Below are 16,132 nucleotides of genomic sequence, written 5' to 3'. Positions count from 1 at the left end.
AGGTACATGCTTTTCAACTGCCCAGCCTCCAGAACCTTGAACTATACAAACCTCTATAAATGACCCAGAACTGTGGTAGTCAGCTTTAGGAACAGAGAATGGACTAAGCCAAGTATTATATGAATGCAATAAAATGTACTCAAGAGGATGCATTAGAAAGTTAGTGACAAGAACATAACTTCCTAATGACAAAAGGAATTGAATGTGAAGAGTATGAAGGGAGAGATCAGTTCTGGCTCATCTTAATAGAAAAGGCAGTCATATTGGCCAGATCTTGAATAATGTAAATATTTTAGTAACTATTAGACAATAGGTCATTCACGTTTAAAGGAAAACCATGACCCAAAGCAACAGGTTGTAGTGCACCTAGCTTGATTTGGAACAGACAACATCCTGATATGACTGGAATGCAGCATAGGAGACAAATTCTTCTATCTCCCTCTTCCTAAGCAGCACACTGCTGCCAGCCAGTTTTTCATCCCGTGCTGGGTGTCTTTACTCTTTGGTCTAATATAGCCTCTTTGAACTTCATACGTTCCTCAACTAAAAGAAAGATTCTTGACCCCAGTATCATGATATCTGCATGTCCCCTGGCAACCAAATTCAAGTTTCACCAATCTGCTGGATAATAGCCTCATCTGTTTCCTGAAACTTGTAGAATTTCCTCTAGAATTCTCTCCTCTCTTGGAAAGCCAGTTACGCCCAACCAAACTCCTTGGCGCTCTTTACTCACTGACCTTATGATATGTTGCTTCTCACCTTTTAATAATCTCCTCCCAAAATAGATGGTAAAACCTGTGCTCTGTCCCCTCCTTTAATCTTCCAAGAAACCAATAGTATATAAAATGTTGAACACATAGCAAATATTAGCTGTAATAAAATCTGATGTTCAGTAAACTGGTTTATACCAAGATAGACTTTACAAGTTCAACACAAAAATCTATTTATACCATTTCTATGAGATTACCAGGGACCATTTTTTTTGCTCTACAACATTAGCGGAAGGGTACACTGAAAGATAACCAAAGGAAACAGCAGGGCAAATCCCAGTGGAGTGATGAAATGGTATGTAATCAATAAGACAAATCATTCTCACACTGAAAAAAATGGTATTTGTGTACCATCACAGAGCACATTATAAATAACTTTCTATGTACATGCAGTGCATTGTGATTTGCATTTCTCTGATGATCAGTGTGATTGGAGATGGATGGATATGTGGATAGATAGATAGACAGACAGACATACATCTCAGCCATCATCTATGACTTCTTTCAGAAGTGTTTATTTAGAATTATTTAAAAGTAAGATTTATTAATGTATATTCAAAGAAATAGTTATGAGTTGCATAAAGGCATTTTCAGTTAAGTACATCATGGATGATGAACATATTCACTCCAGGTACTCCCTTCTCTCTGCCTCACTCTCCTGCCAGAACTCCTCTCCCCTCAGTCTTCCTTTTGCTTTCATGTTTTATGAGTGTGTGTGAGAGTGTGGGGTTATAAAATGTACATATTATATAAAATTTGAGAAAACGTGATGTATTTGTCTTTCTGACTTATTTTACTTAATTCAAACTCCAGTTGTGTATATCTTCTAGCAAATTATATAACTTTATTCTCTTTTAATGGCCAAATAAAAACTCCATCATGTTATACATGGAACATTCCTTTTTCTTGTTATTAATTTATTTTAAATAACTTTATTTTATACATTTTTAATCAAAATATGATGGCATCATTTCTTCCTTCCCTTCTTCGAAAGTCTCCCATGCATCCTCCTTCCAACCCCTCCCATGTTCCCCACCTCAAATATTAGCCTCCTTTTATTATTGTTATTCAGAAAGAGACAGAGACAGAGAGAGAAAAATATATAGATACAGCCTTTGAGTCCATTTTTGTTATTTGTGTGTATATGGCTTTAGGACTATTTTGTATTAAATAAGCAGCCAATCAGGCTCATCCCCAGAAGAGGCCAATTGTCTTCTCTAGGTAGTCATTTGTTTCCTGAGTTCTCTATGAGTAAGATCTTGTGAGATGCCCCACCTCCACATTAGCATGTCTGCTGACATTGTCATTGTTCAAGTCTTCTTTGGAAAGCCCTTTCTAAGAGAGGCAGAGTGAAGTAGAGCTCCCAGACTCTTTCCACCCCTTCTACACTGTTTCCTTTGCTATCGCTGAAGATGCTACACAGGTTATCTGTTGGGGCTGGGCTCCCCACAATCCACTGATGTTTGCATTTTGTCCAGTTGTGGGTGTTGTTGTTGTTGTTGTTGTTCTGTAATGGTCTCCATTTGCTGTTCAGAGACACTTCTTAGATAATGGATGATAACTATACTTATTTGATGGTATAAGGATGAGACTTATAATGCAGTTAAGGGGTTCTCCTGGTCTAGTGACGTAGTGCTAGTGGATTCTCTTCTAAGACCCATGACCTTACTAGGCCCAAGCTGGTGGCTAGGTTTCTAATACCAGACATGATTTCTCTTCTGTGGGCCTTAAATCCACTTAGAGAGTTGCTGGTTACCGCCACCATGTGTGCTGCTGTTATGCCTTTATGGACATCTTGACATACCGTAGGTCGCTGTGAGTCATAGGTGTCCCAGCTGGGCAGGACAACTTATTGCTCCCCCTACCTTTGCTACTTACATAGTACTTGCTGGTACTGTGGGACCTAGATTCCTGGAAGGATGCTTTCAGGCTAGACACAGTTTGAATAATCCAAGTCCTCTGTCCTAAATATGTGGGATTTTCAGCAATATGGGATTACCTTTAACCCCTCTGTGAGGGCATCCAAAGACAACAATAGCCTGCGTTATTTGGGGAGTCATTTGGATCCCTCTGACCAACCACTCCAAAGGAGATTTCTCATGACTAGTAGTTAGGGGTTTTGTTAGTCTATGGTTCTTGTGGGACCATTGTCAGGCCAAAAGTATGCCATGTATTCTGTTCAATAACTTGGCTGTTGTGAACAGTGCTGCAACCAACACAGATATGCAAGGTCTCTGTGGCATGTTCAATTTACAGTCCTTTTGGTATTTATCTAGGGTGGGGGTTAGACATATAATAGTTCAGTCTCCATTTTTTGAGGAAACATCACACTGATTTGCACAATGGCAACACCAGTTCACGTCCCCACCAACACTGTGCCATTATCCCTCCCCCCCCCCCCACATACTCACCAACATTTGCTGTTACTCAGTTTTAAGTGAGAGACATTCTGACTGGGGTGACATGGAATTTTGGTGTAATTTTAACAGAATTTCCTTGATGACTACAGATGTCGAACTCTTTTGTGTTAATTGGCCACATGTACGTCATCTTTTGAGAACTGTTCTTGTCATTAAGCCTTTTATTGGTTGCATTGTCTGGGGGTTTTAGTATCTAGTTGTATCATTTAGGTAGCCTTGCTGTTAATACCCTGTCAGATGTACAGCTATCAAAGAGTTTTTGTTCCACTCTACAGGTTGACTCCCCATCCCTTGATTGTCCCCTTTTCTTTGCAGAAAACTTCAAGTCATCCCCTTAGTAAATTATTGATTTAACTTCCCAAATCACTAAATCTCTTTTCAGAGATTCCTCACCTATGCCTATATCTTAAAATGGTTTTCTCTACCAGTTTCAGATTTTCAAGTCTCATGTTAAAATCTTTGATCCATTTGAATTGATATTTACTCTGGGTGAGAGAGAGCAGTATGGTTTTGTTTTTCTATGAGTGAATTTCCGGTTTTCCCAGCACCATTCACAGAAGAGGCTGTTTGTCACCTTTGTCAAAAACTTTTTGGCTATAGCTATGTGGGTTTAACTCTGGGTCCTCTATTCTATTCTATGTCATTGATTTACACATCTGGCTGTTGTGCTCTGTTGCTTTATTCCTATGACTCTGTAGTTTAACTTGAAGTCAGATAAGGGAATACCTTTACCATTGTTCCTTTTACTGAGGATTATTTTGGATCCAGGGTCTTTTGTGTGACCATATGAATCTTAGACCTCCTTTTTCTATTTATGAAGAATGTTACAGAATGTTGGTGGAGGCCCCACTGAAACTGTAGATCAGTTTGGGGCTAACACCGCTTTCACAATACTAATTCTGCCAATCGATGAGTAAGAGAGGCCTCTCCATCTTCCAGTCATCTTCAAACTCTCGGTGTCTTAAACTTTGCAACACAGAAGCCATTCACTTGCTTAGACTCATTCATTCCTACACGCTTCTTGAGCTTGTCAACCGGCTTGTTTGCCCGATGTCTTCCTCAGCAAGTTCATTGTTGATAAAGAGGAAAGACTCACTTTTGCGTGTTGTTTTTACATCCTGGTGCTTTGTTGAAAGCATGTATCAGTGTTAAGAGATTTCTGGTGCCATCTTTAGGCCTTGTATAAAAGATCATAGTTCCTATAAACAGCAATGACTGACTCCTTCTTTTGCTGTTTTAATCTCTTTTAATGTTTACATAGTTTATATAGATCCATAGATTCAGCTATATCCTTTGGGTGTACCAATGTTTGGGTGCATATGTTTACACCTATAGTATCTTCTAGATTATACCTTCCATTAATATGAATTGACCTTAGGTAGCTCACTAATTTTGGCCTGAATTCTACTTTATCATATATCAATACAGTTAGAACCTATAGCTCTGGGATTCATGTTTTTAGAGCTATAGGACATAGAGGAGCCCTTCCGGCAACTCTGAGAAAAGAGCAAGAGGAATTGGAGCTTGTAGTTTTGATATCTGCTGTCCTAGAGCTGTAAGTCATAGATAAGAGAATCACTCATTTCTAGGGATAGGCATGGGTGATGCCAGGTTTTTTGGGCCTCTAACAGCTCTATTCCTAAGAACTTAAGCTAACAGGGAGCCCCTATTCCTACACCCACTCCTGTAGTGCAAAGGTAGATGCCACTGGATTAGGCTTACTGACAGCCACATTGTAGAGATAAAGCACACGTATAGAAACTTCAGACCATATGAAGCTCAAGAAGAAGGAAGAACAAAATGTGGATGCTTCAGTCCTTCTTAGAAGAGGGAACAAAATACAGGAGGTAGAGGGTGGGAGGGACTTGGGAGGAAGAGAAGAGGGGGAAGGGGGAAAGAGGGAGATAGAATCAGGTATAGAAGGAAATTGGGATGATATACAAAGGGTCAGGAATTTATACAGAGATGTGTAACAGTGGGAATGGGGAATTGGGGGTAGCCACCAGCAAGTCCAGATGCCAGGAAAGCAGGAGGCATCCAGGACCCAACAGGGATGAGATTAGCTGAAATGCCCAATAAAGGGAATGAAGAACCTGTAGAGACCATATCCAGAAGTTAGGCATGGCCCCACATTTCCAAATTTTTAACCCAGAATGGATCCTGTCTAAAGGAAATATGGGGACAAAGTGTGGAGCAGAGACTGAAGGAAAGGCCATCTAGAGACTGCCCCACCTAGGGATCCATCCCATATACAGACACCAAACCCAGACACTATTGCAGATGCCAAGAAGGGCTTGCTGGCAGGAGCCTGATATAGCTGTCTCCTGAGAGGCTCTGCCAGAGCGTGACAAATACAGAGGTGGATGCTCACAGCTGACCATTGGACTGAGCACAGGGACCCCAATAGAGGAGTCAGGGAAAGGACTGAAGGAACTGAAGGGGTTTTCGACCCCTTAAGAAGAACAATAATATCAACCAATCAGACCCCCCACCCCCAGAGCTCCCAGGGACTAAACCACCAACCAAAGAGTACACATGGACAGACCTATGGCTCCAGCCACATATGTAGCAGAAGATGGACTTGTTGGAATCAATAGGAGAGACCCTTGGTCCTGTGAAGGCTCAATGCCCCAGTGTAGGGAATGCTAGGGCTGTGAGGTGGGAGTGGGTGGGTGGGAGGGAGAGCACCTCATAGAAGCAGGGGGAGGAGGGTGGGAGAGGAGAGGTTCCAGAGAGGAAAGTGGGAAAGGAGATAACATTTGAAATGTGAATGCATAAAATATCCAATTAAAAATAATAATATAAAAGAAACTTCCTATCACAAGACAGATCCGAGGTAAGCCAAGGCTTTGTCTCACCAGCAGCTTTAGTGCAAGGCTGTGGGCTAGGCAGGGGACCCTCTGTAATCCTACCTGGTGAGTACAGGTGGTATTGGGGATTTCAGCCTCTCACAGCTTCAAGATGTGGTGATGAGGAGCCCCAGCTCTCTACAGAGACGGGCAGCTCTGGGATCTTCCTGTTTATGACTTTGTAAACTATGTCTTCACACATGGAGTTGACCTCGCTCATCTCAAATAATAAAAGTGAGTAACCTCTTGAACACACGCACTATATGTAGGCATTAAGGGCCTTCAGTTTAGTATTGGCTATCGATTACTTGCTCTGCATAAAATGCGCATGATGTTAATGTAACGCAGGCACAGAAATTAATGCCCAGAGAAGCTAAGCAATTCTTAGTGTTAACTTCTTTAAAGTCACAAAATTCACCAGGGACAAAGCTATGATAGGTTGTCTGATTTTATTTTTCATACTCTATTCTAAATTTTCCTCAAATGAAAGTGATTTGTTCACCCCGGACGATTCTGGTGGATTTTCCTAAAGTTAGACTTTAAGCACGTATCTGTAGCATTCGTAATGTTTTCCATTTTATAAGTATTCTAAGACATAAGTAGCTTGAAGTCAAAACAAGTTAGATGAATGCTACATCTCCTTTGGATTCTTGTGGACACCAGTGTGTTATGACCATGCAGTTATGACTGATTTGTTATTTTTAAAAACATGACATTTCTAAGAGAAATGAACCTGTCTGATCTTTCATTTCTCTTTACTTCATAAAGTATTTCATTTAGTTTGAATGTATTTATATAAACTCATTATACAAACTAGAAAAGGGAAAACCATAGCATTCATTAATAATGATACATCTAGGATTCTTCGAGCTATGTTTGGACCAATTATAAATATATGCAAATAGATTTTTTTTTCTTAGTATCTGCATCCTTTTGTTTTGAGACACCATCTCAAATAGGCCAGGCTAGCTTTGAACTCCATGTAGCTAAGCTGGCCCTAAATGTCTTTTCTTTTATAATTGAACCTAACTAGTAGTGGCCATATGTCCACAGGTGTAGGGCATCATCCTCTGGAGCACGAGCCACGCACGAGAGGCCAAGCCACTGAAGAAGCAAACTGAACCTCCCTCCTTTAGCAGCCATCAACTGCCAATAGCTTCTCAGCTCAGTGGTGGGGCCTCCAAAGCCTCTCTCCCTTGTTGGGGTGTTTACTGCCTGGATCTTGTGCAGAACTTGTGTGGAAATCAACCTGTGTTGTGAGTTCATGGATGTAATGGCCAGTCATGACTTAAGGACACCACTACAGAAGTCCTTCCCAGCTTCCGGCTCTTACAGGATTTAATGCTCCGTCTTCCATCATGCTCTCGGAGCCTTGGAGAAAGGGCTGTGATACAGATGTTCCATTTCGGAAGCATTGACATTCTTCTCTACACTCTGGGGAAAAGTGACTCCACACCACTATGCATTTTCAATGCATTACTTAAAAAAATTGTTTACTTTGTAGTTCATTCACATTGAATTTTGAAAGATTATCTACCTCATAAGGAAAGCAGTACTACCAACTGCATAGTTAAAATGCTACACGGCTCATTTATCATGAATCCCTACACTGCTTTCCTACTATTCAGGCTGCATTGTCTCCACTCTTTAACTCCCTTGAGTTTATGATTAATTAATGTACATGTTTTACAGGACAAATCAGTTTTCAGCCTTTCTTCCACAGTGTATGGCTTTTTCCTTCATTTGCTCACCTTTCAAACAAGACTGGCTTTTCACTGCACAAAGGCATGGCCCCTGGCACCCATTTCTTAATGAGGTTTAGGAATGTCCGCGAGCTGGGCATAGTGGGAGGTGGAGGCAGGAGGATCAAGAGTTCAAGATCAACCTGGGCACTGTGGGCTACATAACATAATCTTGTCTCCAAAAAAGCAAGGGAGAGAGAGAGTGAGAGAGGGAGGGGGGGAGAGAGAGAATAATGCATCATAATTTAAATTTTTCCTACAATTAAGCATTTTAGTTAAAGATGTTGAGGGTAAATTCTTAAAAGCGCACTCAGTCTTAGTTATTTATTGTTTGTATGACAAGATGTTAATGTATGGCAAACAAAGTCAGTTCATAAGGACTGAGATTGACGTAAAATAAATATTTACAATTTAAAATACTTACCATGAGGGTCTGGAAATAAGGCTCAGTAGTTAAAAGCACTTGTTCTTCCAGAAAACTGCAGTTTGGTGACAGTCCCCGCTTCAGGTGGCTCACGGCTTCTTGAAACGCTAGCTTCAGCTGTTCTAGCACTTGCAGGCATCAGTTAAAATTTAAAAACATACTCGACTCGGATTGTCTGTACCCATGAGCTTACTTGTCGGGTAAGGCAATAGAGACTTTCAGCTGGATCATCAGTTCTCAGCCTACAAGTCATGACGGCCCTTTCACAGGGGTCACACATCAGATACCCTGCACACCAGATATTTACATCACCACAAACAACAAAAGCTTGAGCAACTGTGTTAAAGGGTCGCAGCATTGGGAGGATGGAGAAGCACTGGGCTAGATTAAAGGATCCACGGGGATTATATCTAGAACTTTGCAATCGGCTGTATAAGATCTTTAGATTGTCCCCAGACCCCCTCGCCTCTACCTTTTTCTTAGAAAATCTATTCGGCGTCATCCAAGCTACCTGTTAGAGCTATGTATGCTGGCAGTACCCGAAACAAATCTAGTCAGGGAGCTTTGGCCTGGAGAGAGCTAAGGTAAAGACACAAAGCCGCTTCTCAGTTTAAAACATCTTATGATCGCTTGTTGCTCTTATTTTCAATTAAAATGTATTGAAAATTCTGAAGGATTTTAATTAGCGGTTTTATTTAATCACACAGTTCTGTCATTTTTTATTATGATGTTACTTAGATGATTACATGGAGAATAAAAATCAGACTATTCAGGTAAAGTGACTAAAAAGTCTAAGAAGAATGGAAGGAAAGTGGCTAAACCCACGGCTTGGCCCAGGCTGTCAGTGAGGATGCACTGTGCTACCCCAGTCACATTAGGCTGGACTTTCCCTCCTGTGTTGGGGGATGCTCCATGCAGCCCCAAGGCCATCCTGCTGCTAGGTGTTTTGACCACAACCGCAGTTCAAATCCGGGAACACCTTGAGCTGTAGGGAAGACGCCTCCTTAACTGAAGCAGTGCTGGGTCTCCGTGGTTCTTCTTGTCCACAAAGAAGGGATCGACATGAAGAACTCAGTTATAGGAACTGGAAGGGTCGCTTTCATTCCCACCACGCTGACGCCCAGCCACCTCAGGCTCTGTCTGGGGACTCTTCTGAAAAGGCCACACTGCTCACTAAGCTCCTGCAGAGTCCTAGAGGGACAATGATAGCCATGCCCCTGCCGTCACCGTGTTTAAACCTCAGCCGAGTCCTGAGATCGTTTTCTAAAGTTCCCATCCATAGAGAGGCCCTGCGCCCTGTCCTCTGTGCCCTGAGCCCTGAGCCCCTGTAGCAAACCCTTGGACTCGGGCTTGTAATTTTCTTTATGCCCTGCCTGCTTAGAGCTCACATGTGGGTCTCTGCTTCTCCACGTCATACCTTCTACAGCTCCATGCCACACACTAAATATTCACGGGTACAGGTCACATTTGCTGACTGACACGGAGACCACCCTCTGAGGCTTTCTGGACTGTGGGCTTTTGCATGGCGTGGTCTCATAACTTTAGAGCCTGAGCAACTTAAAGGCAATTGATTGGAAGCAGGGAAAGTTTTCAGTGAAAACATTTCCAATAATGTGGGGCTGGAAAAACCTGAAAGTGCATTACCATGGGAACAGTGTTTTCATAGTGACGGCTGGGCTCACTGAGGACAGGTCCCATCATATATATTTTTTTGCGTGTTGTTTACAGTAGTGGTGAACTGTATAATTGTATTAAATGTTTTAAAAACAACAACTTGGTTATCTGGAACAAAGTGTATGTAGATCTATAGAAGGTTATCCTGTGTTCTCTCCAGCTGAGAAAAGACGCAGCGAGCCCCACGCCTTGGCATCTCTCTGTACATAGCACTGCTGTGAGACTTTCAATGTCTATTATCCCGCCTTCAAAGGGTTGATGTCGACATTACTTTCTGAATGGTTCCAATGGTCCTCAGGCTCATCGAAGGAACAGAAAAAGACATGGGAAATAGGTGTTCAGGCATACTCAGAGATCTATGATGGAGTCTTCAAGATTTAATGAAAATTATCTACCATTTAATATTTTCATTCCCTCATCTATTAAAGTAGTATACTTTATAAAAATTGGGGTGGGGGGCACTGAGGTGTAGCCCAAAGGGTAAAAGTGCTTACCACCAATCCTGACAACCGAGATTTAATCCCTAGGACTCTCAGAGTGGGAGGAGAAGCTGGACTCCTGAAAGATATCCACCCAGGCCCTGAGAGACAGAAATATGTAATCCTTTCTTTAGTTAAAATTTTGTAAAAGCAGACTATTTCTTAAATACTGTGTGACTAATTCATTAGAAAGTTTTTCAAACTTCATATTTATAGGGTTGTTTTCATTGCTTTAATTAGATTTCTCAAAGGCTATGTAGAAAAAAAAAAACACACATGCAGCAAGATGGCCTCTCCATTGTGTTTTCAGGAAAAAGAATAAGTTTCTACAGTATTATTCATGTTCTGTAAACAGCATCAATGAACCTGCACATAAAAGGTTAAATGTTTGCAGACCACTCTTTTTTGCCCCAAAGATCAGAGACAAATTCCTATTTTTATTTTACATTCCCTTGATGAGGCTAATGATAAACAGCTGTCACTTCAGTGCCCTGACTGCACAGAATCCAACTGCAATCCTATAATTTAAACAAAGGGGGGAAAAAATACGTGCTCATGCACAGCATACAGCCAGAAAGAGGCGAGGCGAGCGGGTTTGAGCTGAGGGTGGGGGTAGGAGAAAGGAGCATTTTCTTGCTGCAAGTGCTCGGTTTAAAACTCCTACCTAGGACTCCGTCTCCTCGCCAGACCCACTAGAAAGGCCAGCTACTACTTCAGTGTAAAACCAAGGAGGTCGAATTTGCATTCTGGATTCCACGGTCTCCCTAATGTGTCCACTGAATGCCCAGTGTAGTTAGGGTTTGTGTGACACCACACGTCTACAGATTTTTAAAAGCTAAGTAGAACTGTGAGTTGTCTTACTGGCCCTTCTGGGATGCCTTTAACCCTATGTTCCCAATATGATTGTTTTATTCATGTATATTCACCATGCTCAGTAATGGATTTCATAATGCCTTGTTCAAGTATATCGTGTACTTTGGTCATGCTTACTCCCCTTGACTCCTCTCCTATCCCCCACCCTTCTCTCCCTCTTAATAGTCTCTCTCCTGTGCGTGTGTGTATGTGTGTGTGATACTTAGGTTTCTCATGAAAGAAAGTGTTTGCCTGTTGGCGTCCTGTTTTATTTCACTTAATGGGGTGTACAATCCCATCCATTTTCCTGCATAAACAGGAGCATAACTTGACTCTGTGCAACAGAATAAAAAGTGAACGTGATGACATTTTCTCCATGCCGTCCCTTGTTGAGAGACACCAAGGTAAATTCCATAGCTGGCCTACAGTGAGAGGCATTGCATTAAACATGGTTGAGTATGTATCTCTTTGTTAAAGTGACTTAACATTCTTGAGGGTCTATCCCCAGGGGTGGCATAGCTGGCAGATATGGGAGTTTGTTTTTTAATGAACTTCCCGTCCTGATTTCTGCAGTCACTGTGCTTATTTTTGTTCCCAGCAGCAGTGTGTGAGTGTCCTCTGCTCATCCTTATCAGCCTTTATTGTTGTGGGCCTTGTTGTTGTTGTTGTAAGAGCAGCCATTCTAACAGGGTAATGTGTATTTCAGGGTAGTTTTGACTTGCCCTTTCCTTGATGGCCAAGGGTGTTGAATTTTTTTTCAGATGTGTTTTGGCTACTTTTACTTTGTGGTTTTAGAAATATCTTGTTCATTTGATGAAGCAGGGTATTTTAGTATCTGATTTTCTTAGTTCTTTATAGAGGCTAGATATTAATCCCGTCTGATGTATATAGCCGGCAAATTTTTCTATCTTATAGGCTGTTGCTTTTCTGTGGCCTCCTTCTGCACAGAAGCTTTCTTTACATCATGCAATCCCACTTGTTAATTCTTGGTTTTCTCCCACGGGTTCTAGGGTCCTTCTCACAGAAGCTGAGGGCCTAGGCTCTATCCTGGTGTGTTCTCTACTCAACCAATGTCTGTTGCTCATTCTCACATTCTGATTATTATATTTTTTTTTTGGTTCTTTTTTTCGGAGCTGGGGACTGAACCCAGGGTCTTGCGCTTCCTAGGTAAGCACTCTACCACTGAGCTAAATCCCCAGCCCCTCACATTCTGATTATTGCTCTATAAAGTACAAAAGCACTTTGATAACATTTAGCCTTGCTTTACATTTGCTTAAGAGTAATGTGGGTGGGGAGGTATAAAATGAAATAATACAGAGTTCACCCCGGAGGTTCAGTGTGTCTTGTTGACTCTGCTTTCCTCCTCCGGTTCTTCAGAATATCGGTATCTTAATGACATTTTCCCAGAAACTCCGTTTAAACGTACTACTACCTCGTGTACAAAACTGAATTGGTGTGGTGTCGTTACCTCATTGTTCTGGAACTCATCCTCATTTTACCTCAGTTGGATGAATTTCAGCACCCACAGCCCTATCATGCTCCTGTATGGGGTACCCTGGTGCCCACTTAGCACTGAGGTGCAGCTCTCCTGTACAAACTGCTTATTATGGTGTCTGAAACACAATGAATGCTGGAAATAGACTTTGTGAAAGGTAATAGGTTGATAATGAAATGCCATCACGCTCCATTGCTAAATACAATAGCAAAATCTACATGGTTTTCTAGGCCAGAGAAGCAAACTGGATTGTGCTGTCGGCATTGTGCAGGTTCGTTTTTCTCCACAAAAATTCTAGGTTTTATGTATTAGGGCAGTTTTGTGGACTTGGGTGGAGTCATTTTTGGCATGAGCCACCTCCCTCTGATAACACTGAGATCTGTGATAACAATAGAGAGATGCAGACCCAGAGTCTCGGGGGGTGGGCGTTAAGATGAATGGTGGATAACACAAGCAAGTGCAAGGATGAGCTCAGAGGAAGTGGGGCAGCAGGAGCTTGTCTGGAAGACAACGGCAAGCAGATTTGAAAACTGAAGGGGTCTACACAAGAGTGGGAGGGAAAGAGGGCTTCTGGAAAGGGGTTTATGCAGAAAACAGACGGGTAGAAGTGGTAGTGGTAGTAGTAGTTTTGCATTTTAAATAAGGTTTTAACTAAAAATGTTTTAGATTCTTTTCATCTAAAATATGTGTTTGTCACAAGTCCGCTAAAAAAAGAAAGAATGAAAAGATCAGATCTATTACACCAGCTGTAATTCTTTCAGTGACCCAAGACCACTTTAAAAGAAGAAAAGAACAGGAGAACCACTAGCGTTCTGAGTATCCCAGCCTTCTGCCTTGCTATTGTACTCAGCTGCCCCAGATTTCCCCTTATTCTGATAGCCCGCAGCAAAGCATGGGGCTACATTCTCGGGGCAGAAAAGGACCACTGATTTATATTTAGAGTATATATTTTCAAAGAGACACTTTTCTGATCTAGAAATGGTTATACGTTTATATTGATGATTTTGTAGCCTAAAAAAAAAAATGTGGCTTTCAAACACGTATATCAATTCAAAGAAAAGCCTCCTCGTTTACAGATCCAGTCAGTTAGCACAGTGCTCAGCCTGGAGCTGATTGAAAACCTGGCAGATCAAAGTACGTGCATTTCCAAAGGAAAGTACTTCATGCCAATGTCAGAAGCAATAAATTATCCTCCCCCCCTTTACATTCGTAATTAAATCTTTCCAAATATGAAAAAGTAGCCAGACCACTAACAATATCTGTATGATGTTTTGAGGTTTAAGATGCTTCAACCTGACTTGAAATAGAGACCATTTGTTCTAAATTGATTTCAATGCCAAGTCAATAGGTCAGCTCTTAATGATGAAGATGCCATTCCAGCCCAGCCTCTGGGTGGATAAGCCAAAATTAATTAGCTCAAGTCGTATAGTATAGAAAACAGATGCCTTGCTCATGTTGCACAAATAAATTCTTTGTGTATGAAAGGGTTCTGCTTTATTCAAAGAATAACACGTTGGAAGTTAAAATGGCCCATTTTCCGCAATGGAGCCAGTCTTCAACGGTGACGACAGAAGCATGAATTTACACAGCGAATTCCAGCAAGTGCATGAAAGAATGAATTATCTTCCAGATCTCAAATTTGGACTCCTGGCCAGTCCTAGGGGACTGAGTTTTGAGTCTGGGCTGATCCAATCCAGAGCGGAGCCAACAGTGCCAGAACTACATCAAGGTCACTGTAATCTATAGGATCCCAAGAGACTCCTCCCAGAGAGAGGGTCACATGTGCATCATCTGTTTGGACTCAGGCCTCTGGCCAGCTTACAAATGGCTTGAGATTAGGTTGCTCTCTTGAGGTGTGCTGTTGGTTGCACTGTTTATTTGGCTATTCATCTCCATGTTCATTCAGAATCTGAATGTTTACTTTTGCCAGAATGTGTGCTAAGTTCAAAGTAAGAAGGCGAAACTGCACGGCTCTGAGACTGACTTCTCCTAAACAGAAACCAATCATTGGACGGTTGGTATTTCTGTTCTGAGAGAGAATGTGAGATAATCCATATTTTGTTTCCGTTCTGTCAGACTGAAAATGATGAAAATGGACAAGCAGAAAACTTCTCCATGGACCCGCAGTTGGAGAGGCAAGTGGAGACTATTCGCAACCTCGTAGACTCCTACATGTCGATAATCAACAAATGCATCCGAGACCTAATTCCAAAAACAATAATGCACCTTATGATCAATAATGTAAGTCTCTATACACTTCTCGAAACTGAGCGCCTTTTCCTGAGTGTCTCTGTGATATTTTCTGAATAACTGTAGCACTTACTGCCCAGTCTGTAGCTCTGCCTTTATAAGTGGGTGACCAACAAGGGGAGAGACCAGAGAGGAAATTTCCAGCTACAGCATCGACTTGCTGTCTACCGTGTATATTCATGGCCTTGCCAAGTTAGCGATGAAATCAGATGCCAGTGCTCCTAGATTTTGAGTTTAAGGCCTAATGCCATAATATGATCATTTTTATCATCTACAAACGGTGACGTGTGCTTTTCACCTCGGAAAGGACATCTTACCTTAATCCCTGACTATGCAGTCAGTCATATTGTCTTTGGGAGGGCAGTTTCTTTGAGACAGGGTTTCACTGTGTAGCTTAGGCCTAGCTGGAACTCAAGGTATCCTTTCCTACTCAGCCTCCCCCAGGCTGGGATTCCACTATGGCCATCTCAGCCTGGCTTCCTAAGGTCAAAATGCTACAACCACCAACCTTTCAGAGCCCTGCTACTGTAGCCATTCAAAAACTATTGGTTTTGTTTGGCTCTTTCCTTCTTTGATTGGTAGCAGTCTGGATGCGGTACTTAAAAAAAGAAAGATTGTGTGCATTCGGTACACATAGCAAAAGTAGTTATTAGAGAAGGTAGCTTTCCCGACTCCTAATAAAGGGGGAAGCCACTTTATTTATATGCATCTTCTCATGACATGTTCTGCTTTCAGTATGTTATGAACATAGCTTGTGAGAATTCAAAAGTCAGACTGTCAAACTGAAAAGTACCCTAAACTAGAATTCAAGGAGAAACCTGGCTCTTGGGCTGTTGGCCTAATGTGACCAACCGGCCAATTCGAGTGTGTGTCCTCCATGTGTAAACCACTAGCGGTAGTAAGTATATCTAACTTGAGGATTTGCTCCAGAAGAGTAGGGTTCGCCAAGGTACTGTGGTAAAGGTAAGTAGTTAATATGGCTACCAGTCATTCTGTGTTTCAAGATTCCTTTCTAAAGTTCGTGAGGATCCGCTTGTATTTGACCTCTAGCGTTGTATATGCCTTGATGTTAAGAAGCCCTGAGTTCTCGTGTGAACAAACTTGTATCCAAGTAAGACAAACACGATGCTTTGAAGTCCGCGCAGCAGGTAAGGAATGAGCTGCAAAAGTAGAAACT

The 16,132-nt window shown here is 41.8% G+C and overlaps 1 protein-coding gene and 1 long non-coding RNA gene across 29 annotated transcripts in view; one reads left to right on the top strand and one right to left on the bottom strand.

Annotated features, from left to right (window-relative positions):
- Window positions 1–16,132, top strand: part of Dnm3 (dynamin 3) — a 478,966-nt gene that overhangs the window by 429,866 nt on the left and 32,968 nt on the right. For all 6 annotated transcript variants that reach the window (XM_063272014.1, XM_063272015.1, XM_006250141.5 and 3 more), the window contains one exon: window positions 14,782–14,946. In XM_063272014.1, coding sequence (XP_063128084.1) covers window positions 14,782–14,946 — 165 coding nt within the window. The remainder of the gene's footprint in view (window positions 1–14,781; window positions 14,947–16,132) is intronic.
- The window catches only part of LOC102554129 (uncharacterized), a 60,222-nt gene that overhangs the window by 20,310 nt on the left and 23,780 nt on the right, over window positions 1–16,132 (bottom strand). For 13 of the 23 annotated variants that reach the window (XR_010057235.1, XR_010057244.1, XR_010057248.1 and 10 more), the window contains one exon: window positions 8,882–10,459. This is a non-coding gene — a long non-coding RNA (uncharacterized LOC102554129). Of the gene's footprint in view, window positions 1–8,881; window positions 10,460–14,155; window positions 14,908–16,132 lie in introns of those variants that run through there. The other 10 variants (XR_010057238.1, XR_010057240.1, XR_010057245.1 and 7 more) reach the window with 4 other exon arrangements.

This window comes from Rattus norvegicus, chromosome 13 (genome assembly GCF_036323735.1).
Source record: "Rattus norvegicus strain BN/NHsdMcwi chromosome 13, GRCr8, whole genome shotgun sequence".
Lineage (NCBI taxonomy): Eukaryota > Metazoa > Chordata > Mammalia > Rodentia > Muridae > Rattus > Rattus norvegicus.
This window is presented reverse-complemented; position numbering and strand designations above follow the sequence as displayed.